Source organism: Choloepus didactylus, chromosome 2 (genome assembly GCF_015220235.1).
Source record: "Choloepus didactylus isolate mChoDid1 chromosome 2, mChoDid1.pri, whole genome shotgun sequence".
Taxonomy (NCBI): domain Eukaryota; kingdom Metazoa; phylum Chordata; class Mammalia; order Pilosa; family Megalonychidae; genus Choloepus; species Choloepus didactylus.
The window spans coordinates 79,849,551-79,875,529 of record NC_051308.1 but is presented as its reverse complement, the minus strand read 5'-3'; the positions used below and the strand labels follow the sequence as shown (position 1 = coordinate 79,875,529).

Genomic DNA, 25,979 nt, shown 5'->3' with positions numbered 1-25,979 from the left:
CATAGTACAATACAGATTAGGCAGGATCTAAGATGTGATTTTTATTAAATGAGAAAACAACCATAATTTACAAATTTGCTAATTATTCTTTCCTGCTGATTCCTTGAGTGGACTGTATATTCTTATATGTTACACACATGGAATCAGCTGACCCGGGTAGAAAATCTCCTGCTCCAAGTACATTTTTACAACTGCAACTCCTGTCAAGTAAGACTATTTAAAAAAGGGATTAATTCTTCAACCCATAAAGAAAGTTCTAGATCAAGACACGACACTCTGGTACGTTGTGTTATTTATTAACATAATTGAAACATTTTGCTAATAAAACTCTTGTCCATGACTATTCTAGCAACAAACTTTTACTCAAAATATTTCACTGTGAAGGGGTGTTGCAACTCGAATGTAATCCTTATTAATGAATTGATTTGCATAAAGCAAATCTTACTCTTAAAATGGCAGATTCAACGACCAAAAGGTGATTCAAAAAAAGCTTCCCCCTCCCCACACCTACCCTTGAGACCATTTGAATCAAGCAGAGCTCTGGGATATGGGCCCAGACTGATGGAGAAGGGAAGGAGCTGTAACGCATTCCTAACCAACCAAAACAGCCAAAGAGGACATGCCAAACTTACACTATAAAGAAACTATAAAGAGATGAGTTTACTGGGCAGCTATAGGAGGGTGCAGACTGGATGACTTTGACAGTGCATATTCATCATCGCTGCCACGATGCCCTTCCTAAGGTATGCCGTCCTAATTGGATGAGCTACAAAATCAGTTCTTGTTGCCATCCTTCCCATTTTACCTGTTGGCCCTCTTGCAGTGGCTTTGGGAGAGATCCTGAGCTTTTCATATTCTACTGATTTACTTTTGCATTACTCTTTTGAAGAATAAAATATAATAACATGCTCCTCTCTTAGTTCCCTAAAAGAATACATATGCTTAATCAGCTTGGGGAGAGTAGATTTGGGTTGTTAAAGTAAGAATCGTTTCTCCCTGCAATTCTCTGCCTTTTGCTGTAGTTTGATCTTACTCTTAAAGATTGATTATTGAGTATCACCTTCTGCTTAATTCAAACTGGAAGTCCTTTTATTCTTTCTGAGAAGCTGGAGCATGAGACTAAAGAATTTTGGGGAAAAGCTGGCAAAGCTGAGACAGGAACGGTGTCTCCAGAAGCTCTAGCTCTGGGTTTCAGGCACTTCATTAAGAGACTCTCCTCCCCTGTTCCTATGTACATTCAAGGAGATGAAGACAGAAGGCCCCCAAAGCCTGTCTGGGGGGTGACTTAGGCACCCGCTAGCAGCACAGACCCCCGAGGCCTTCTCCTTAAGGAGAGGGACTTGACACAAAGGGTTTCCCTCTTGCCTGTTCTTATTCATATCAGCCACTTACAGAAAAATGGGAAGGACAGTTTTTATCGGTAGCAGGAAATGAGGCTCCAGACCCCTTCTGACACTGTCTTTCCAGCCCATGATTTTTTCATCATCTCTGAGCCAGGACAGCTTTGGGTTGGCCTTTGTAGGAAGGAGCAGAGCCCCAGATGGGAAGTGAGGGCCTGGAGGTCATCCTGTTGGCACCTGGGGCCTCACCTCAGACTCTGAATCATCTTTCTAGTGTGGACTATGCCTGGACTACAGCCATAGCATCCGGCCTCGGAGGGAGAGCAGTACTCAGACCTCCAGCAAACAAAGAATGGGGCAGGCTGGGGAGTGGAGGATTCTACACAAGCAGGGGATTCACTTCTTCCATCATAGCAAAGTCATTTTTAATGTGATCCCTGTGACTCATCAAGACAGGATCCCATTGCCTTCTTAGAACTCTACTTCTTCTAATGTTCCTGTTCCTTTCCTTAACTCATCTCACTCTGCCATCCCACATGCCTTCCTGCCCCCACACTGAGCATGCAGAGCCAGTCCTATTCCTCCTTGTGGACTGTGGACTAAAGGGGTTTGACCATAGAATCCAGCAGAATAACAAAGGTGGACCTAAGAGATAAAAGAAATCCTGTCTTTCTCAGGTCTGCTTATGTGGATCCACACGACCAGCTTTGGAGCTCCATCCATAAATTCTTTATCTTTGCAAATGCCATGTTTCCCCAGAAAATCCAGTACCTTATTTTCCTGTGTTTCATTTCCTTGCTAATGGTTCTTTTGCTTGGACAAAGTCTCTTCCCTCTTTCTCTTACCAGCAATAGTATCATCCTGAGAATTTTCAGTGTCCTCCTTAGCCTTCTGCAAAGCAATCCTTTCTTGGCTTCAGAGGGTCAATTTTTGGGATTCCCACCAATCTGCTGAGATCGCTTGATTTCTAAGGGAATCCTAGCTCTGTCCTTCCTTATCATCCTATCCTTCCCTTGGACTGGCACACACAAGGCCATGTGTGGGGAGCACCCGGGACACACATAATTTAAGAGAAAGTTATCAGATAAGGGCTGGAGAAGGGAAGAAACCACCTGTTACCTGGTCAGCCTCTCAGGGAACTGGAGGGAGGGAGACCATGAGGCGCGATGGCCTTAGTGTTGGGGGAAGCTGTGTGACCTTGGACAGCCATTTAATCCCGTGAACCTCTGCTTCCTCGTCTTTTAAAGAACAATGTTGGATCGACTGAGCTTTCAAGTTTTTTCCTGTTTTATGACTCCATGAGTCTTAGCCAAACATTGACACCCAAGAATAGGATCTTTCTTCCCTCCCCTGGAGATTATTTCCATAATCCGAGAGGAGTAACACCCCACTTGATGCCACTCTACTATGCTCCTCTGTTGAATCCAGTTCCCTTTTCTGCAGGCTATCAAAGGATGCTGCTGATATGAAAATGTGTGAAGAACATTGTTTCTGGGTCCCTCCTGGGCCATAACTACTACTAGATTTTGGGAAAAGATATCCTACTTCTTGGGGACAATTCCTCAAAGACAACCAGAGACCCAAGAGCCAGAGTCTGGATGAAAGTCACATGGCATATGAGTTCCTTTGGGCTCTCCAAGCAGGACATGAGTAAGGGCTTAATAACCAGAACAGAGTCTGTCCAACCATATTTCCAAGAGTAGCAGAGGAAGGTGGGAAATTAGGGAGAAAAAGGTGAAACTGCCAAAGTCCATTTGGCTTAGTGGCTCCTGACCATGGTAAGGTCTCTTGGCAGACCTGATGACAGATCTCATCAAGTGGTTACTGTGGCTGGAGAAAATAATGGCCCAGTTCCCAGAAATAGGACCAAGGCACTGTTTCACAAGAAACAGGCACTCTGTGCTACCTCAGCTAGACAGGGTAAGAATCATCAGTTTCTATCAGAATAACAAATTGCATTCTCAGTAATTATCCTGGGTTTATGTTATGGAAGATATATTTCCCAGCCAAATGGGCAGTAAATAATCCCAATTAGCAAAGATCTCTAAGGTTGAGTGAATTCCTAGTGTGTTTTACTTAAGAAATCACTGCATTATCAGGATTTGGCCTTGCAGATAGAATTCTTCTCAGAAGCAGGAATGTGCCCAGGTATGGCTCCCAGGGGCTGAGACTGGTGGTCTGAAGTTTACTTAGAAATTCCTGGACTGGCAGGGAACCCACACTCTGCCCATCAGCTACAACCCAAGTAACTAAATGTACAGATGCCAAATAGAGGGGCTCAAGAAAGAAGGATGGACTGGCTTTGTGTGATCATAGGCTCAGAGCATCAGGAAAATGGTCTTCTGAAACTAAGGAAATGGGCTCAAATTCTTCTGAGAAACCTGACTATTCCTAGATTTGTCTTCAGGTTTCAGAACCTGGAGGTCTCACTCCTGGCCAAAGACTGTGTGTGTGTGTGTGTGTGTGTGTGTGTGTGTGTGTGTGTGTGTGTGTGTGTTGGGAGAGGGGAGGTGGCTTGGCCTTCTTTACTGCGTGCAACCCTGATGCACTTACTGAGTGCCGAGGCTGACTAGGGTAGCCTATCAAAAGGGAAGGAATACCACAAGAGTGCGTCAAAGACTACAAACATAAAGAACCATGGACACTGATTTCATCCAAGTTCTATGAGAAGTGGAGGAACAGAAAGAAAGAAAGAAAATAGCCCTTTGTGGTAAAGGGCATGCTGGGAAGGCGAGTGCCGGAGCCGCCTCCCCAGAGCATGCTGGGAGGATGGGCACCAGAGCCGCTTCTCTAGAGCATGCTGGGAGACGGATACCAGTACATCTCTGAAGACCGCACTTCCCCCTACTCCCACCCCTGATCTCTCACCTACCCCACACCCAGAGACTAGAGGAAAGTTTGTCCAAAGATGACTGTGGAAAAGGGGATGCCATGGTTCTCTGCAGCTCCCCCACACTGTGGGGGTTAAGTCAGCAAGTAGGGAGAACAGTCAAGATGAGGAGAGGGAGAAACAGAGAGTCAGGAGAGAAACAGGGGGACTGACAGAGACTGGTGGAGCCAACGTGTTGGTGGAGGATGAGGGAAGAGTGGAGCGGAGGGCTGTGAAGCTGCTAGCCGGAGGCAGTGATGTACAGCTGGCTCTTGAGGATGTAGTCGATGACTGGCTGGGACAGGTAATCCACGACATGGCCATCCCCATGCTGCAGGGCCAGCCTGGACAAGAAGAAATGGTAGATCAGATGATTGTTCCTGAAGCAGGCCAGGGGGACTGGCCTATTCACTCTCTTTCAGGGAAAGGGATCAAACTAGCAGGTTCAAACACCCCTTTACCAGCCTTTCCTTAGGCTGAGTAAATAGTATCTAAGTTAAGAAAAGCCCTCATGTCCCCACAATTCCTCCCCCATCCTAGTGACACCATTTTATCCTGGCTCTGAAACTTCCTAACTGAAGGACTTTGGGAAAGTTGTTGAAACTCCTCTGTTCTTCCATTTTCTCCTCTGTAAAATGAAAATAATATTTATGCCAATCTCTTTCAGCTATTAAAAAGATTAAATGAGTCATTATGCAAAGCATTTAGAATAGTGCCAAGCACCCAGTAGGCCCTTCAACGCAAGTATTAGTAATTATGATTTCATTCATTTGGGTTCCTCTCCCACGCTGTTCTCATGCTGGGAAACAAGAAAAGGAATTTCATGGGAGCTCTTAAAATAGACCACTTCTTTTTCTTCCTACAGGAGCCCCTCTCTGTGAGCCCTGGGGGGCCATGGAGAGAAAGCACTGAGAGGTATGAAGCGGTTCCAGTGACACACTTTGGCTTTTGCAGTTTTCCTCCAGCCTTCATCTGGCTGCTTTCCCTTTCTGCCTCAAATGATGGTTTAGGGACTTTCAGGCTCTGAGGTGTTTTTTGCAAAATGTCATCTACTTTTGCATACATTTATAGTCCAAAAGGCATCTGAGCCCTGTTCTGTGGGATTTCCCTGGAATCGGGCTCGCTGCCTTTTCAATGGATACACTGTCCTGACTTCACAAGCTAGGTTGCTAAGTGTCTCTCTGTCACAATAAAGCTTCTTGAAAATGTTTTGCCTATACCTGTGGTTTCCAAATGCCAATCCCAGCTTCACCAGAATCACCCAGGAAGGAGATCCCTAGGCCTAACCCCCAGAAATTCTGATTCAGTGGGACTGAAGGGGACTCAGGAATTTGTGTTTTTGTGTAAGTTTTTATGGTGATTCTGAGGTACGGCCATGTTTGGAACCACAGCCTTCCCTCCTCCACCCATTGCTGTTGGGTTTCTGCCCTCACCTCTTGCAGGGATCATCATGACTACTTTCCAGGGGAGAAGTACAATGGACGGTTTTAAAAGTCCTGGGCTCATTTGATTTCTCTAAAACATGTGGCACAGATGACAATGCTTTCCATCTCATACCTTCTTCTGCTTTGGTTTCTGGGCCACCACCACTAGTGATTTCTGATTGCTCCTTAGCCTTCTTTGAAATGCTAATGTACCCCATCTTCCTACTGACTCTCTCTGTGAACTCAACCATATCTGTAACCTTAATTTACATTTATATGTTCATGGCTCTCAGTTTTATACTTTCACACCTCTATATTCCTTATTACTCTCCTTTCTACCAGACATTTCCTCTTGGGGTTGTGGTGGAGACTGCTGAATGACTAGTAGTCCCTCCTTCTTCCATTATGTAATAGAACATGTGAAGTTTTAGCTGGGCACATGGGTACTAAGTTATAAAGTTGATTTCCCAGCCTCCTTTGAAGCTACGTGTGGCCATGTGACTGAGCCTGAGTCAGTGGGATGCAAAGGGAAGTGATATGCACAACTCCGAGTCATCTTCTTAAAGACAAGCTTTTTGCTGTGGCCTTCACCCTGCCCTTTCCCACTGGCTGAGAACAACAGTCATGGCCTCAGCCGCACACCCAGAGATAGTAGCTTCACAATGAAGGGGCCAGAGAGGTCAATCCCTTTTGACTATGCAGTAAGAGGGAAATAAACATCTATCTTATTTCAAACTCTGAGTATCAGGGTCTTTTTGTTTTGGCAGCTTGACCTGTAACCTTACTGACACAGTATTCCAAAAGTACCTCAAAATAAAGAACAAAACTAAAAACATCCTCTTTCCCCTTCAAACCAGGTTTCACTGGTTAGTGAGCTGTCCCTTTTTAAATATTAATGATTGGGGACAAATAAATGAGGTCCAATCAGGAGGCCAAATGCCACAGCAGCCCATGACACAGCAGGTGTCAGCCTGTCTCTAAGGGTCGGCCTTGCCTGAGGAGGGTTGTATGGAAACTTGTAAGCCAGTTTGGCCAATGCCTCTCTGGCCATTTGTCAAACGTACCTGCTCTTGGTTGAACTGACAACAGACATGGGATGGTTGATGTCATCTTTCACCACCATGATGTTGTTCTAGGGATAGAGCAGAGAGAGTAGGTTGCCAGTCTCTCATACTGAACTCTTTTTTGCCCCCTCACTCCTCCAAGCCTCTCAGGCCTCTCAGAGAAGGGCCACATTACAGAGCTAGATCAGCAGGATGATTGAGGGATGGGCTCACTTTGTATTTGCGGAGTATTGAGGAGTGGTTCATGATTCGGTCTGTGTCAGCTGCATCTCGGGGTACCACCACGATCCCAAAGTCCCCGACAATCACCTCCATCTGAAGAATACAGAGAGAGAGAGAGCCCTTTGGTGAGACTGTGATCTCCAACCCCTGCCAAGCAACTACTTAGCAGGGTGGAGTTATCTTCCATGTGGAACCCCAATATTTAGTCCCAAACTTGGCTTCTCTGGCCTTTCACATCAGTCATCTCCTTCACATAACAATCCTAGCTCCAGTTTTACTGGAATGAGTGGGGACCTTGCCTGGCACACAGAAGATGCTTAATAAAATACTTCTATACTGGATGAATAAGTGCACTCTCACATGTCTGGGCAAGATTGCTCCAAACTCCTGAAGCTCCTGTTGAGTTCATAATGCTGTGGAGTAATATGAACAGAAGACTTTCCTTACCTGACAGACACACTCACAGGTGAAACAGATCCCACTGCTCCGTAAGCATACCTCAGCATTCAGCTATTGGTCATGAGAGGAACTGAACTGAGATGTCCCCCCTGGCTCATCCATATAAATGTTCCTGTGAGCCTCAAGGGCAAGGATGAGCATGGAAGCACTTGGAGTGCATCCCTCTGTGCAAACGAGCTGTCTGCCTATGCAGAGGACCATTATTTGGGGGGTTACTTCTGAGATCAGCCTCATTGCTGCCACAGTGAGGAATGAAACTTTCATTGCATTAAAAAAAAAAAATGAACATTTTGTTTTCTTTTTCTGATTATAGAAGCAATACAAGCTTGGGAAATCCAGAAGAAGAAAAAAAAAAAAGAAAGAAAGAAATCAACCACAACCACAATCCAGGTAACCACTATGAACATTTTTGTGTACTTCTACCCAGTGTTTTCCTCTATACATGTACAAATAGGTGTATACACCCACAGTTGGATTAAACTGCAAAACTCATAATTTTACCTGCTTTTTTCACTTAGCATTATATTGTGAGCATTTTCTCATATCATTGAAAGTCATTTCAAGACATAATTTTAACAATCTTTGCAATATTTCATTATCTGACCATAGCCTGGTATACCATAATATAGTAAACCAATCCTGTATTGTGGAACTCATACAGTTCCTTCTGATTTTTTGCAATTATAACTAAAATCTTGATGATGATCTTTATGCATAATCATTTACCACATCTCATATTATTATCCTTAGGATAGGAAGTAAAATAATTGGATCAACGGCTATGAACTGGACATATCTCAAGCTCTTGAGACATATTACCAAGTCGCTGTCTGGAAAGCTTGTGCCAATTTTTATTTTCAAAGGGCCTGAAAGTTATGACATTTAACATGATTTGGATCTAGCCTGGGCATATGACTGTTTAGGTTTTGCCAATTATGGGTCCCAAGTAGGGGGAGGCAAGGAGGAGGAAGGTTGCTTCTAAGCAGCATAGCTCATTGAGCCAGACCTGCTTTTGGGGCAAGGGACTTGGATTTTTTTCCCAATAATTCTCCAAACAAGTGCCACAAAAATACACATTATGGAACCCTGTTGGCCCTCTTTCACTACCAGGGAATTTCTATACCAGCAGGCTCATGCTTCTGATTCTTTGGTTATATGTGTCTGTGTGTGTTTGTGTGCCACCTTTACTCTGCTTCTCCCATTTGCTTCCAACTGGAGCTAGAGTTGCAACTGGAACTCTGACAATGCTGAAATAAAAATTTGGCCAAAGGTGCCCTAGGAGGGAAGTTGTGGAGAGGAGTTAAAAGCTAGTTGTAGAATCAGAGTCCCCATTTGGATCATGCCCTTTGGCAGATACAGATCATTTTACAACATGCTTCACCTATCAGTGATACTCAGATCGAGAAAACTGACACCAAGTCTTTTGTCCTGTAAATAAGGAATGTTAGAGAGAGGCAGGGCAGGGAGGTAGATCCAACTCCTCCTGGGATAGTTTTTAGATTATTGCACTGGGATTCACTATTCAGAAGGCATCTAAGGCACTGGTGCTTAAAACTCAGGTGTACATTAGAATCACCAGAGGAGCTTTCAAAATTCCCAAAGCCCAATTCATATGCAAGACCAGTTAAATCAGAAGCTCTGGGAATGGGACCTAGGTGTTAATCTTTTTTCTGCAACTCCTCAGATGAGTCCAATATGCAGCCCAGGTTGGGAACCAGAGGTTTAAGTACCGAATTAAAACTCTAAGGAAACTGGTATGGAGGGCAGAGGGAGAGACAGAAAGAAGGGAAAGGAAGGGAAGGGAAAGGAATGGGAAGGGTGGGGTGGGAGAATCCATCCATGCTGGTAGACATGGAGAATCCCAAACCTGCCTGGCTATGTAGATGCTTTAAGATATCTTGTGTAGATTGCATGATGTGGGATCTACCTTTAATTCAATTCTGAGAATTTGATGGATGTTTCATGTATTATGCATAAAATAAGGGGGTTATTTAAAGTCTGCATTCTTGTTTAGCACATGAAAATACTGGTTCTGAACAGCAGTCAGGCCTCATAGGAGAATTGCCTTGTGGGTGATATTAGTGCAGCTGCTGCTTTCCACTCAGGACCTAATGATGTGAGCACCCAATCAGGAACAGTGCCAGGCTGCTCAGTGGGTGGCAAGCAGATGGCGACCTTGCTGCTTGAGATATTTTTCCCATTCCAGAAACAGGTGGATGCCCCCAAGGAATCACAGATGGGGTGAGGCAGACAGGGGCCACAAGACAAGAAACACAGCTGTAGCACATCCAGCAGCACTCCGTAGTTCAGGCCAGAGACTGTAGACTCTTCTCCTTTGGCTGGATACTAGGGCACGGGCTTGATTTTCATGCTGGAGGGTGTTTTTGTAGGTTGGGGTGGAGGGCAGTTGCCGGATGCTAAAGTTGCTGGGTGTGTTCTCTATGCCACAGGCACCCATTTCCCTCCAGGGGGCCTCAGCCATCATTCCCACCCACCACCATTCCCTGTCTTCACCGATCTCTCACTTTTTTCCAATTACCTCTCTGGCTGCTCCTTCTCATCAGCCTGACCTAGAACCATTGGAGTCCCCCGGGCCTCAGTCCTTAGACCTCTTTTCTTTTCTACCTACACTCCTACCCTTAAAGATTTTATTCAGTTTCAAAGTTTTACAGACACACTGAAGGCTCCCAAATTACTATCTTCAGCCTGGCTTTCTCTCCTGAAGTTTGGACTCAAATATAGAGCTGCCTTCTCAAGATCCCCCCTTGAATGGGGCACCTCAAACTCAAAATATTCAAAACTGAGCCCCTCAACCCGCTAACAAAAATTAAAAAAAAAAAAAACAAAAAACAAAAAAAAACTTTTTCCTGCAACCTTTTCCATTTCAATAAATGGAAACTTTCATAATTGCCTTAGCATCTTCCTTGATTCCTCTCTTTCTCTCACGTCCACATTCAGTCTCTCATCTAATCCCACTGACTCCACCTTTGAAAAAATCCAAGAATCTGCTCATTTCTCACCATTTCCATCACTTCTCCCTCGTCCAAGACTTTTGCAGTAGGTTAAATAATGGCCCCTAACAATCTCCCAGTCACAATCCCTGGAACCTGTGAATTTTACCTTCTATGGCAAAAGAGACTTTGCAGATGTGATTAGGTTATGAATTTTGAGATTCTTCTGGGTTATCCAGGTGGGCCCTAAATACAATCACAATTGTACTTATCAGAGGGAAGTAGAGAGAGATTTGACACAGAATAGAGAGAGCGGTATGAAGACAGGGGAGAGATTTGAAGATGCAACATGGCTAGACATGAGCCTAGGAATGCAGCTCTAGAAGGTGAAAAAGGCAAAGAAACAGATTCTCCCTTAGAGCCTCTGGAGGAAGCATGGCCCTGCCAATAGCTTGGTTTGATCCAGTGAAACCCATTTTGGACTTCTGACTTCCAGAAGTGTGAGGGAATTTGTCTGGGTCTTTGTTGGCTCCAAGTTCTGTCTCTCTCTCTGAGCTCTCTTGAGATAAACTAATTAAGACCCATCTTGAATGGGTGGGGTCACATCTCCATGGAAATAATCTAATCAAAATGTCCCACCCACAATTGGGTGGGTCACATCTTCATGGAAAAAACCTCATCAAAAGATCTTACCCACAATAAGTCTGCATTCACAAGACTGAAAAAGAATATGGCTTTTCTGGGTTACATACTAGATTCAAACCAGCACAAAATGGAACAGAGTGGGAAATCCAGAAATAGATCTATGCATGTATAGACAATTAGTCTGTGACTAAACTACAAAGACAATTCAGTAGAGAAGAGGTTTTTCAACAAATGTGCTAGAACAATTGGATATCCATGTGCAAGAAAATGATCTTTGATCATACTTTCTAAATATTAAAAAACTTAAAAATGGATCATAGCCCTAAAAATATAAAAATTTTAGAAGAAAACATAAGAAAAATCTTTGAACCTTGGGTTAAGCAGAGACTTCTTGGATATGACTAAAAGTACAGTTCATAAAAGAACAAATTAATAAATTGGAATTCATCAAAATCAAGAACTGATCTTTGAGAAACATCCTTTGGGGAATGAAAGAACAAGCCACAGATTTTCAGAAAATATTTGTAAAATGTATAAATATATCTATGACAAAGCACTTGTATGCAAAATACATTAGGAACTCTCAGCTCAATAATGAAAATACAATCCAGTAAAAATATAAGCAAAGGACTTGAACAACTACTTCACCAAGAAGGGTATACAGATAGTAGATAAGTGTACATAAAATTGCTCAGCATTATTAGTTACTGAGGAAATGTAAATTAAGACTTTGAGATGCTACTTCATACCTATTGGAATGACCAAAATTGGAAAGACTGACTTTACCAAGTGTTGGGGAGGAGATGGAATAACTGGAACTCATATTCACTGCTGGTAGTTTCTTAAATGTTAAATATATGTTTCCCTTTGGCTCAGCCATTTCAATCCTAGGTATTTACTCAAGAGAAATGAAAATATATGTTCACACTAATGTCTATAGCAGCTCTGTTTGTAGTAGCCCAAAATTGGAAACAATCAAAATATCCAACAAATTGACAAACAGACAAATTTTGGTGTATCTATAAAATGGAATACTATTCAGAAATAAAAAAGGAATGAGCTATTGATATATATTGCATTATATAAATGAATGTCAAAATAATCAGACAAAAAAGTAATGTATGATTCCATTTATATAAAATGCTAGAAAATTCAAAGTAATCTATAGTGACAGAAAATGGATCAGTGGTTACCTGGAGATAGAGGTGCCTGGAGGGATTTGAGGGAGCGATTACAAAGAGGCAGCAGAAAACTTTTGGCTGTGACATGTTATTTTGATTATGGTTATGGTTTTGTGGGTATACACATATGTCAAAACTGCTCAAATTGTACTCTTGAAACACATACAGTTTATAGTGGGTCAATTATATTTTAGTAGAGCTGTTTAAAAAAAAAGAAAAAAAAAGAAATGTAAGGGAGTAAAGTGTGTGTGTTTTAGACCCCAGAGTTTGTAGTAATTTGTTACAGCAGCAAAAGGAAATTAATTCACCTCCATCATCTCTCACTTGGATTGCTCTGATCTCCCTGTTTTTCTCTTACCCTTTAAAATCTATTCTCAATAGTTAGGCTGATTATGGTAAAGTATACGTCAAATTTTGTCACTCCTTGGCTGACACCTCTCTGTGGACCGCCTCTGTCCCCTATTTAAACCTGCATCCCTGCCCATGTGGACCCACACACCTCCGACATCCTCACGGTCCCCACCCCCTTTCGTGCCTCATAGTCCTCCCTAGCATTCATCTCCACCTCATCCATATTTTCTTTGTTCATTCTTATTTTTGTCTCTTTCTCTCTCACTCTATAAAGGTAAGCTCCAAGAGGGCAGGGATTTTTGTGTGCTTGTCAATGCTGTTGAATGAGAGTGATGCTGTTGAATGAGAGCATTCCCGCAGTCTTCTCTAGGAAGTTGTCATTAAGGCATTAGCTTATAAACTACCCCTGTCTCAGATCACTGAGGGAAGCCCATCTTATGTAATGGGAGCTCTAGAAGACCCAGGGAAGTGACTTTCTAAAGAGAGACTTTCAGGTCCCTAAGACAAGCAGGGGGCAGGGGGCAGGGGTAACTTCACTTTTGCAGGTTCCTGAATCTGATCTGATTGATCAACAGAATCACCCTGTGGAGGGTTTTTTTTTTTTTTTTTAGGTCTGGGATGAGCTGGAGCCTCTCCCTTTACAAAGCTCCCTAATGCTTCTGATTGGCAGCCACATTTGGGAAATGGTTGCTTTAAATCACACCAGCAGTTGCCTTAAATGGCTAACGCTCTGGCCTGACTGGGGATTCCAGCAGGAAGCAGAGGGATGCTCAGGCCCTCCCTATCTACAGACCCTTCCGGGAGTGTGCTCAGGCCCCTGGGACTGAGCTGTCACTCCAGCAGGAGAGACACAGCACCTCCTGTGTCTTCACGAGCAGTTCCCTGTAGGGCCTGCCCTTGGGTGGCATGTGGCCAACGCAGTGGAGCTGTCCTGATTAGCAAGCTCCCTTTCCTGGTAGTGGCCAATGTGACCTCACATTGACAGTCCCCAGCGGACAGGATCAGGGTCCAGTCTTTTCCCTCTCACTCCACCCCCCAATACATTGTGGTCCTCTCGGTTTAGCTCTGGGCTGCGTAATGTCTCAGAGGTAGGAGTCTGTGACTTGCATCCTGCTTCAACTTCCTGCTCACAGGCACAGCTTTGATCACATCCTTTCACCTTGGGTCAAAGGCTCCCCAGGGGAGGTAAGGGGGGGCGATGGGGAGAGGAAGTGGGAGGGAGTAGACTCTGCTTCCCCAAATGTGGGGAATCTGAGGGAAGGATATGAGACACCTTGAAGCAGGAAGCAACTTGGCCTTGAGAGAGAGAGAATAGCCATGACTCAGGTGTCAAAGCTCTTGGAAGGAATGAGGAGTTACCACCATTCCCTCAGGAGGTTGAACTTCAAGACCTGCCCCACTGGATGTGGGCGATGCTTTGGGTAGATGGGTGCTTGTGGTCTTTGCTTCCCTTCCTGCCATGACTCTGCCTATACTGCCCATGTGGAGCCACAAAACTCTGGTACCTACCCCATCTCATTTATACCAGGGAGCCTGGAGAGGGAGAGGAATGGGAGTCTCTCCCAGGGACTGAGGATGCTAAAGCACAGGAGGCAGAATCCTGACATCTGTAGCTATGGTAACAGGACTAGACAGTGGGCTCCTGAAGGGCTCACAAGCTAACACTGATGTGGCTTGCCCTAGCTCTCAGTTTTGTATCTTTCCCATCATAGGTGCTCCGTAAATGCTTTTTGGATGGCTGAGTCTCATCTTCTGTTATATTCTCATAATGAGGTACATATAGCTTCAGGTGACCATTCATTTATTCTTTTATTCCGTGAATATGTATGGAGTGCCTACCTATGAGCCAGGTGCTTTTCCAGGCATCTGGGACACAGGGTCTGGCAAGACAGCTATGACTTCATCTCCCATTGAGTTCACTGTCTAGTGGGAAGACAGACAAATGATTATTTTCAATCATATCTACCGCTATGAGGAGAAGTGCAGGTTGCTTTTGGGGGCTAATGTCTATGGGTAACTGGCAAAAGTTTTGGCCACATCTCATGGTGAAGGCTACATTTCTTATGGGTTGAATTCCTCCAGCCAGGTTGCTCCCAGTTACCCTTTCATTCTCTCATTCAACAAACTTTTGTTGAAAGTCAATGGTGGCCTGGGCACTATTGCACTGTTCTGGTGTTCAGGACACAGCCATGAATAAAACAGGTGACTTTCCTGTACTCATGGAGCTTACCTTCTAATGGGGAGAGAAACAAATAAATACATAAATAAGAGAGCACCATGAAAAGCCAAGGACTATATTGAATATAAAACAAAATGACTTGTAAGCTGAAACTTAGATGATGAGAAGCGGCCAGATATAGGGGTGTCTGGGGGAAGAGAATTCCCAGCAAGTTCACAACTAGTGCAAAGGCAGGAAGAATGTTCTGGTAAAGAAGCCAAATGGGTTTAGAGCACAGGGAGGTAGGAAAAATAGGCAGCGAGTGGCTCATGATAAGGATGGAGTTTCAGTCTGATTGAAATGAGAATCCATCAGAGTGTTTTAGACAGAAGACTTGACTGACGTTATCAAGGGGATCTGGTTTGCACTGATTTACCGTGGCAAGCCCCTGACTGGTAAAAGACTCTGTAGGATCACTCTGAGATTAGGGTTCAGAATCTTCACTTTCTTCTCCAAACAGTGCTCTTTTCAAGACACAGCAGATTAGTGATTTAAACTCACTTGTTTTTCTTCACCAGATAAGGACAATCAGGGATGAACATGGGGTTGTCAGTAAGAAGGAGAAGAAATATTTATTAAGGTACCGATGTATGCCAGGCATGGTACTAGGAGATTTGTTTATTTTCATATTTATTCCTCCTAACAACTATCCTATGAGATATGTGCCCCTGTTCTCATTTCATAAACAAGGAGACAGAGATTCAGTGAGATTTAATCACTTGTTTAAGTGGGAATTGGAACCTCCTCCAGTCTGACTTAAAGGCTCTTTCCACCAAACCACACTGCTTCTCGATCCTTTTTTTTTCCTTACATTTATTGAGGTGAAATTCACATAACATGGCATAAAACTAAACACTTTAAAGTGAACAGTTCAGTTGAATTTAGTACATTCACGAAGTTGTGAAACCACCACCTCTATCTAGTTCCAAAACCTTCCCCACACTCCCAGATAAAACCCCATACTCATTAAGCAGTTTCTCCCCGTTCTCCTCTCCCCCAGCCGTGGCAGCCACCAGTCTGTGTTCTCTCTCTATGGGTTTGCCTATTCTGGATATTTCATATAAATGGAATCAAATTTGTGACCTTGGGTGTCTGGCCTCTTTCACTTAGCATAATGTTTTTGAGGTTCATCCATGTTGTAGGGACTAGATCCATTTTTAAGACTCATATTTTAGTGATTTGGAAGTTTTGGGGCTTGAAAGTACTTTGCATTGAAAATATATTCTATCTTATTTTTTCCTCTAGGCTTACCAGGGGCTAAATCCTCATTCCATTACTCTACATCTCCCCCTAGAGTATATAATTTTGTATACTTCCGGGCAAGTTCAAAAAGATATAAGGAAAAAGCTTCCAGCCAAAGCCACACTGTATATGAGGGGCTTCTGAAACATGCTCCACCATTTCAGTAAAGAATCCTCTGCCCCTCTCTGGAAGAAAGGCTGGGCAGAGGAGAGTATAGTCAGAGTTGTGAAAGTGGGAATGCATTTCCAAGGCGGCTGTCTTAATGGAAATAAATGAATGATCTTTCAGAGAGGCTTCCCAGAGGAAATCATCCCTACTCCCATTCCCAATTGTGACTGGGGGTATGGAAAGGAAGGGGATTCCAGATTCCAGTCAGAAGCCTGAAAACCAAACAGAGCCGTGCCTTTCACACGGGAACCAGAATCCCCCAGAATCCCCCGTGGCAGGAGCCGAGCCTCCGTCCCCTGAGCTTGTAAATTCTGTATCAGTCTTATCACTACAGAGGCGTAATCCCTGGAGTGGAAGTGTCCATCAGGTTTCCTGGTTGGGGCTGGACTATCTGATAAAAACCATCTGAGCCTAAATAACCAGATGTTTGTCTTTGCTCTATTTATCCCAAGGCCCTGGGATTTTCTTCTGGAGTGGCTAGGGCCCCAGGCTCTTCCTCTGTTTATTTTTTTTGGTTGTCTTCCCATAGCTGGTGAATGTAGGAGGCAGTTAGCCCATGGTTGGTTGGCTTGAAAAGTGTAGGATACAGCCAATTAGAGCCAGTCTGTGGAAAGTTGTGATTTGAGGAGTGTAAAACAAAACAAAAGAAACAAAAAGAAAAACCAATTCCATCACTGGCCCAACTCTGGTGCATAATGTTGTTATCTTTACAGATTCATTCGTTTGGGTTATATATTGACCCTTCTCATTTAAAATGCAAAACCTTTGACAGCACCTGATAGATTTAATCATTAAACTTGAATTTTTGCCTGCTTACTCAAAAGTCAGTATCTTTGCAAAGAAAGACCAAGATAAACCTTCCACTTCAACCAGACAGAACCATCTCCTCAAAAGGTCTTGTTCCCACCACTGGATCCTTTATAGCCTCTTCCCTTCCTAAAATGCCCTTCTCTTTCCACCCACTTAACCCTATCCTGCCCATCATGCAAAGGCCACCTCAAGTACCATCTCTTCCCTGTGACCTGTAGTGAATTATGTAATTATTCCCATGTGTCTGACTTAACTGTCATTCAGGCCTACAGATACGTAGAGCACATGCCCGTATTACGGATCCAACAACTTGCGTGAAGTCCTGCGCTACCATTTAGTACCATATGGCCTTGGACAAGTCACAATCTCTTTGAGCCTCAGTTTCCATATCTGTAAAATGGATGTGAAGATTCTACTTCCCAGAATCGTTGTAGGGGTTAAATGAGATAATCCATAAGAAACAAAGCATTTATAGTCTGTCTCCCCCACTAGAAAGTGAAGTGCACACAGCTGAGGACTTCATCTATTTTGCTTTTTATGTTTCTCCAGCACTCAGAACAGTGCCGGACACATGGTAGGTTCTCAATAAATAATTTAAAATAAATGAATGAATAACAGCCAACACTGAGTGCTTAACAGATTCAGGTACTCTTCTAAATGTTTTTACATATTTAATTTCATGTAAAATAAAGCCATGATATAATAAAAAGTAAGGTGCTTTTAGACTGCAAGTACTTCAAGGGCAAAGATGTTCTATGCTCGTACTGAGCACTCGATAAGTATTTGTAACAAGATTGACTGGAGGAAAGGATACTTGAATCAGAATTAATTTACCAGATGGCCTTCCATTATAATATGATGGACAAAGCAGCTGGCAGCATAAAATCCCTGAACAATGGTTTTATTTGGGGGAGGGGAGTGAGCATAAATATTTCCTGCTTCACATGTCTGCCCACAGGCCACCCTATGGACTTAGGCCTTGATTTTCCAGTTTGACCTCGTCGAGATGCAGAGCAACAAAGGACAGGGTCTGTTGGGGGAGACTAGCTCTCTAATAAAGAACCTGGGAATGGGGAGGGGTGGGGGTTTGGGTCCTGATCTCCAAGGCTGGGCCAGGAGCCTGGATCTTGAGTTCGCTCAGGAATCAAGAATGAAAATGCCAACTGCCAGGCCACACAAGCAGCTCTTTTGTATTCCAAAGGGGAGAAACTCAGTGAATATGTATGGAATTTTCTCCTCAGGAATGTAAAGGGAAGGGGTGTGCCACTGGTCACAGAAGGTCAGAATTTGCTGTCAGCTAATGGATCTTTGCGGCTAATGGGAAATGCCATAACTGATGTGTTTGGAGGGGGAGTGGGGGTTGTCCCTTTAGTTGTGTAATTAGATTTCTGGATGGAGGGTATCAGTTCAGGAATCCTAGGCAAAAGAGCAAGACTGACTCAGTGGTGAGTTTGTGACCATTGGAAGAGGATCTGGCAGTCCTACTGGAGAGTACGCTGTCTTGGCTTGTTCCCAGCCTGGGTGCAGGGAAAGCTGCTCCGCAGCCCCCATGGAAGGTGGAGAGGCCAGTGTGGACTAGTGCCTTCTTTCCTGCTTCGTTTCAGAGGATTCTAGACAAGACAAGGGAGGCTAGAATGCAGAGCCAAGGCCTGTCCCCAGTCACCAGCAACTTCAGGGTGCTGGGCTTATGGATTCTGGGCAGGGGTCTGTGGTTGACAAGTGTCACTTGGGCACCAAGTAATAGAGAGGTGTTCTGATAAAGGAATGAGTGAATGAATGAAACCTGGGACAGAAGCAGTTCTCACATACTGAACCCATGGTAATCTCATGGTTAAGAACTGAAATCCCTAAAATGGGCTGCTTTCAGGCAAACCCCAGATGGTAGAACTTTCTAGTAGAATAAGTAGGGCTCACCCTGTACCTAGTCTTGAAAGAAAGACCGTCCTTTTCCAAATACTGAATTCCAAACTTCCCTAAATTGAATTCACTGAGTGACTAATTTTTTTTTTAATTTTTATTGAGATTGTTCACATACCATACAATTATCCAGAGATCCAAAGTGTACAATCAGTTGCCCCTGGTACCATCATACAGCTGTGCATCCATCACTGAACTTAATTTTTGTTCAATTTTTAGAAGATTTTCATTACTCCAGACAAGAAATACAGCGAAAGATGAAAAAAGAAAAAAAAAAAAAAAAAGAAAAGGAAACTCAATTCCTCTCATATCCCTAACCAACCCTCCTCAATTGCTGACTGGTAGTATTGGTATAGTATATTTGTTACTGTTTATGAAAGAACGTTGAAATACTACTAACTGTAGTATATAGTTTGCAATAGGTATATATTTTTTTTCTATATGCCCCTCAATTATTAACTTCTAATTGTATTGTCATACATTTGTTCTGGTTCATGGAAGAGATTTCTAATATTTGTACAGTTGATCATGGACATTGCCCACCAAAGGATTCAGTTTTACACATTCCCATCTTTTGACCTCCAGCTTTCCTTCTGGTGACACATATGACTCTGAGCTTCCCCTTTCCACCTCATTGACGCACCATTCGGCACTGTTAGTTATTCACTGAGTGACTAGTTTTGTGCTCCCTGTATCCCCTGTTGCCCACCCCCATCCCTTTTTCTAGCAGAGAACCAGGCCCTTGCCTTTAGAAAATTTACAGGGCAGAAAACAGAAGGTGTTAGAATCAATGGCTTTAAACTCACTGAAAAAAATGCTGCTGTATGCCCTGAGGAGGGGAGAGAAAAGAGGGAGCATCCCTTCAGAACAGAAAGAAGGAAGAAGAGGTTCTGCTGCTTCCTTTTGATCTACCTCCACCCCCACCCCACACTAGTAAGAGGCTAGAGCTCTATTAGCTCATTCCACTTCCACCCAGACTGTACCCTAGGGATGAGGCCTCAGAGAATGGCGCCTGGTGACCACAGGTCATGGGGCCCAGCACTGGGCTCCCCACTCTCAGCCAGGTGTGCAGCAGAGCTCAACCAACTTCCAGGGACAACAAAGGGACCACAGGGAAGGCGTCTGTGGTGATGTTGGTGAACTGAGATTGAAGGACTGTCCTCATTTTCAGGGCACACAAGAGCCCCTCAGGTTCTGGTAATCAGTAATGACTGAGATGAAACTTTCCACGATCCCTGTGAGATACAGACTTGGACTTGAATTTTAATTTGATTTAAAAAAGTGATATTTCTGGTACAACTCTGTTGTGGGCTGAGAGTCACACTCCTTATGTAAGGAAACGGCAACTTGACTCTTTTGCCTATCTCAGATGCAATTTTTCTAAGGACTCCCCAGATCTGCTGAGGGTTGAGTCAAGGAACTGAGCAAATGGTTCAGTGGGGTGGGGAGACAGGTCTGTTCTAGGCTCTAGAAAGTCCTCTGGAGTGAGTCTTGAGGGTCTGCTTTACCCAAAGCCCCTAGTTGCCTCCATAGTAACCTGGGATTCTTGCCACCCTGGACAGGACAGATGCTGGGTCCCTATTGGCCTGAAACTGTTGTGCTCTCTGGAAGTTGCCAGGCTGGGACCCCTGGGTCTCCAGAGTAATCAGCCCACCTGGTTTACCTGGGATTGAGGGAGTTCCCTGGATACAGGACTTGCAATATTAAAACTGCAGAAGCCCTGGGCAAACAGCTCATCATGCCTTGCTGATGGTTCACTATCTCACCCATTCAGACTGGAGAACAGGGGAAGAGGAGGGCGGCCGTAGGAGAGTCTCTTCCCTGTTCAACAAGTGGTCAAGTGGTAACACTGCTAAAGCTTAAGGGTCTCACTCCACCTCCACTGTCACATTCTTGGTAAATCAATGACTATCGCCTCGGTATCTCAGTGCTTTTTTTTTTTTTGTCTTAACCAAGGTGTCATTTCTGCACCAGGACCACCAAGAAGAGGAAAGACCTAAGGCATTCTCCCTGGTCCTTAAATGTTATCTGACATCAATATTGCCATTACTGAAGGAAGGTGGAGGAACTTCAGTAAGCAATCTAGCTGAAGGAACAGAGAGGGACTGCTTTGCTACCAGTGCCTCCAATTATGTAAATTTCAGATCCCACCAAACCTGGGTCTGACTTTGAGAGGATGCCCATCATATGGTGGCAAACAGCCCCTAGAGATTCCTTGCTCATGTTAAGACACTTCAGGCTGCTGCTCCAGCTGCTGAATTCATCCCCCACCCCGCAAGCCACTGCCCCAATCTCCCCATGGGAGGGAAGGGGCCCCAGGCAATTGCTGGGATTTGCCTGGATTCTTCAAAGAGCTTTGCCGAGATTTTGTACAGAACTTTGCCAGTGTTACTTTTAATTTTCACAGTATCACGTGAAGTAGAAAGGAAAGCAAAAGCTAATTAAGATACTTAATCCAGAACTGGAAGGAGGTTTAGAATTTCACCTGCAGGAAACTGTTCTGGGGTAGAGATAAAAGGACTACATAACAGGATTTGCTTCCCTGAAACTCTCCCTCCCCTTTCAGGTACCCTGCAGTACATCAGCACTTATGGCCTTCACCTTGAATATCTACGTGAGGTGACTATTTAGGTAAATCCACTTATTACATTTGTTGTATGCTAACTCTGTGTACAGACCCTGTTCTAGGCACTTATATGGATAATCTCATTTAATTTTTCCCAAAACCCCATGAGGTAGGCTACATTAGTATTCCCAATTTAGAAACAGGGAAAACTGAAGCTCAGAATGTAGTTTGTCACAAGCTGCATTGGAATAGAGCTGGAATCTGGAGGTTGCACCCTTACTCAGCAGTGTGTGCAGGTGTGTGTCTGTGTGTCTCTCTTTCCAGATAGATACATGAAAAGATTTCATACATATATGTCTTGCCACCTATTCTGGTTTGAATCTATTACGTACCCCAGAAAAGCCATGTTCTTTTAATCCAGTCTTGTGGGGGCAGACATATTGTAGGTGGGACCTTTTAATTAGGTTGTTTCCATGGAGATGTGACCCCACCCATTCAAGGTGGGTCTTAATTAGTTTACTGGAGTCCTTAAGAGAGCTCAGGGGAGAGAGAGAGAGGACTCAGAGCTGACACAGACCCAGACACTTGGAGATGCAGACAGGAAGATGTTTGGAGATTCTAAGCTAAAAGATATAATCCAGAGTTTGCCTGAAGAAGCTAAGATAGGACCCTGAGACATTTAGAGAGAAACGCCCTGGGAGAACAAGCAAAGATGCACAGGAGCTGAGAGAGAGAAGCTAAGAGAGACAGGAGCCCAGAGAGATTTTGGAGAAAGACACTTTGAAACCATAACCCAGGAGACATTGCCATGTGACAGAGGAACCCCGGATGCCACTGGCCTTTCCTCAGAGAAGGTATCTACCTCTTGATGCCTTAATTTGGACATCTTCATGGCCCTAGAACTGTAAATTTGCAGTCTAATAAATCCCAGTCCTCCTCTGGTATTTTGCATTCCAGCAGCTTTAGCAAAATGGAACACCACCTGATACTAGATCTCAAGTACTTGAGGGCAGAGACAGTGTTGTATATATATTTTTCAATCTCAAAACATTATATAGAATATGCCAGATTTTACAGATAAAACAAAACAAAACAAAAATAAAACCTGAGGTTCAGAGGAGTTGAGGACTTTGCACTGAGTCACACAGAAAGTTAACTTAAAAGCACTTGATCTGGAATTGATAACCTGGGAATGTAATTTGTATGGGCCTATGGAGTTGGAGGCTTGTGTTAGCTCAGACTATCAGATGAATGAATTAATGAAAGAACAAGAATGAATGTTTCATAAATGGCGAGTAACTCTATGACTTAGCTGGTTTAAGACCATCACAGTTAGATCTGGTAACAAAAGATGTTGATTGTGCTTCCAAGTGGTATAAGTTTTAATGTCTGTTTCACTCTATCCCAAGTCAATTGCCAGGATGTTCTTACTGACCTTTTGCCATTCAATTCTCCCCTCCAGACCCGTTTCTTTTGTTGAGGGAATTCTAGGGTGGTGTTTACTACCTCTTCAAAAGAAACCAAAGCAAACAAAACACAAAGAAATCCCAAAAGGGCAGAGGTTTTCTTCCCCACCCCCACCTGGCCCCACATGCCAGGCACTACTCGAGCAAGGTATTCTGCAACTCAGATTGCTCCCCCCCCCCCAGTGGGGGGCTTTACTGGAGCAAGCATGAGGAGGAGTGAGTGCAAAAATGCATTGAGATAAAGCTCCGGGGTAGGTGAGAGAATGGATCCTCCTCCTGGGACCACACAGGAGGTGGAAGATACTAGAGTTAGGAGAGGGTAGGCTACTGTGAGGAGGGAAGACAGGGCCAAAATCAAGTGCATGCTCCCCAGTCCTTCCATATCCCAGCAGCGGGGGTGCAAGAGCTCGCTACTCACATCTGCCTCATTCCAGAGCCCTGGGATACAGAAGGACTCCAACAGGTCACTGCCGCACAGCAGCAAGATCCGCAGCTCTGAGGAGAGGGAACAAAGTTTGTAATGGGAGTTAGTGGAGACCAGGAAAACATTCAATCCTCAGCCTGTCTGTCCAGGAAGCCCTCTCTGGTGGACACACCAAGTCCCCCATCCTTGGGGCCACAGAGCCCAGTTCTTCCAAGCACCCATTGCACCCAAGTACAGAAATCTTTGCTTGCTTCTCCCTCAGGCTCATTTACCCACCATCCTCATGCCCTGTGGGAGGAATTACTCTGTCAGGGAGGGCAGGATAGAGAGAGTGACCAATTGTTCTGGCTTGTTCAGGACAAGGGGTGATTGATCACTCTTAACAGAGACCGACCCTGCTACATGTCTTGCCTAAAGTTAAAGGGTCTCTCTCCTGCTCCCTATGTAACTTGAGTCAATGTTTGGACTCTCTGCTATTTTGCATTATCTGGGGTTTTGTCTCCCTTTAGTTGCCAACATGGAGGTTGCTGATCAGTTGAGTTTATCAGTTGTGTCCTGTCTTCACATGGCCACCGTCTTCAGCAAGGAACTTGAGCAGCTGGGCTGAGCAACTCTCTCCAACCCCTCCCATGTACTCTTCCTGGCATGCAGGCACCCTTCCTGTTTGTCAGTTGTTTTCCTTCCCTCATTAAGCCCATTGTGAATTATCCCAGTGAGGCCCACAGCCATTTAAAACAGGCAGCAAACTGACTTGCTCATTAAAACTGAGCAATGGGGAAAAAAAGAATCCTGGCATTCTTTGGAACACCATGTGGAGAATCCTTGGCCTGGGAGGTGGCTCCGGGTGGTGTCCGTGTTTCGTTCCCAGGCAAGCCAGATCCTCCTGTCAAGAGGAAGGTATCTTGTCTGAAACATCGAGACAGCCACGTCTGCCCTGAGGCTGAGAGATGCCTACTGCCACCTCTGCCTGTCTCACACCCCCTAGCTAGCTCAGGGGCCTGGGGAGGACTCTCAGATGGTGAGCTCTCTGCTGTGGAAGGAGTCCCCGGAGGGTTCGGAAGGGGTGGAAGGCTGCTGTGCTAAGGACAAACAGCGCTGGCATCTCATTGCCCCAGGGTCTGGGCAAATAACCTGCCTCAACAGTGAGTGTTTGGATGTTAACTTTCTGCAGCCTCTCCACTCCTCTCCATGTCATATTCCAGTCTAATGATCTGTTCATGTGCAGGGGCCTTAATTTATATCCCCAGGGTCTGGCAGAGTGATCAGCACACAATGGCTGTGAATGGATGAACAAGCTGATGCCAGAGACTGCACAGCCTGCTGAGAACTTTCCAGGCTGTCTGGAATAGCTGGTAGCTGTCGTGGCTTCTGCTCTTACAGCCATGGAGGCACTAGAGGAAATGCTTGCCTGAGTCAGTGGCACCTTCCCACCCATAAGGGCCTGTCAGGCACGGAGTTGCTGGCCCAACTCCCCATTTGTGGGAGATGAACCAGGATTTGGTATGGCTGAGAAGAGCCAGACTGGGCTCATGCCTGAGACCCTATTGCTCGCCCCGCCTCGCCCCCACTTGGAGCCACCCAGAGTTCCAGGTCTGTTCCCTGCTGAGAGGCTGAGGCTCTGTAACTCCGGGTGCCTAAAAGTTCACTTAGGTGATTGTGTCCAGGGCACAGTCTGGATCAGTGGTTCTCAACTGGGGGTGATTTTGCCCCCCCAGGGGACAATTGGCAACGTCTGGAGGTATTTTCGGTGGTCACAACTAGAGTGGGGGAGTGTAGACATCTAGTGGTTAGAGACCAGGGATGCTGCTAAGCATCCCTCAGCACACAGACAGCCCCCCAGAGCAAAGAATTTTCCGGGCCTCAATGTCAATAGAGCCGAGGTTGAGAAACCTTGCTGTACAGCAGCCATAAAAACGAATCTCTTTTGTATTCCCAGGCCAGGGACTTGCTGCCCCACCCAACTATAATGAGGGAACTTTTTTTAAAGCCAAAGCACAAAAAGTTAAAAAGTGGGATCTCCGTTACTGCGGGACCAGAGCAGATGTATCTGTCACAGGCAGCCCCTGGCAGCCCCTGAGATGCCACCTGCGGCCGCTGGAGGGCAGTGGTTACACCTTCGGGTTTATCCTACGAGACCAAGGCACGTTTCCAGCCCGCAAGCCTTTGGCCTGGGGCAGCCCCCGAGGAGTAGTCACCTGCTTAAGAACATCGAAATGGGGCCATAGCGCCGAGCTGGGAGAAAACGGCTTTTGGCTTCGCGTGAATTGTGCAAGGGGATTTCGAAACCGGGGCGCGGGAGCCCAGGGCCACACACAGCACGGAGATCTAGAGGCAGGGCGGCTCGCTCCCGGCTCCTGGGCTCCGCCTCCTTCCCCGCTTCACCCTCCACCGAGGCCGGGCAGCCAGCATCGGCGCTCTCCCTCCCCACTCCTCTCGCAGGAATCCCCGCTATGCGAAGCCCGGGCCCTGCGGCCCATTCCAGCCCCCACTGCACACCCGGGCAGCCGCCACCGTTACCGTCCTGACAGCTGCTGCCCATCTCCCCTTTCTCGGAACCTGAGTGCTGTCTACGCCTTACCCCCCACTGCTCCTTCCTATCTACGAATACACTGGAGGCTCCTCCCCTTTCAGTGGATGGCGGGGTTGAGGGGTTTGGACAGAC

General features: G+C 45.1%; 1 protein-coding gene across 2 annotated transcripts in view; it reads right to left on the bottom strand.

Moving 5' to 3' along the window:
- Positions 1-275: 275 nt before the first annotated feature.
- The window catches only part of NMNAT2 (nicotinamide nucleotide adenylyltransferase 2), a 204,460-nt gene continuing 178,756 nt past the window's right edge, over positions 276-25,979 (bottom strand). For both annotated transcript variants that reach the window (XM_037825201.1, XM_037825200.1), the window contains exons 9-12: positions 23,312-23,388; positions 6,911-7,012; positions 6,698-6,765; positions 276-4,553 (exon numbers count right to left, since the gene is read on the bottom strand). In XM_037825201.1, coding sequence (XP_037681129.1) covers positions 4,451-4,553; positions 6,698-6,765; positions 6,911-7,012; positions 23,312-23,388 — 350 coding nt within the window. In that variant the 3' untranslated portion in view covers positions 276-4,450. The remainder of the gene's footprint in view (positions 4,554-6,697; positions 6,766-6,910; positions 7,013-23,311; positions 23,389-25,979) is intronic.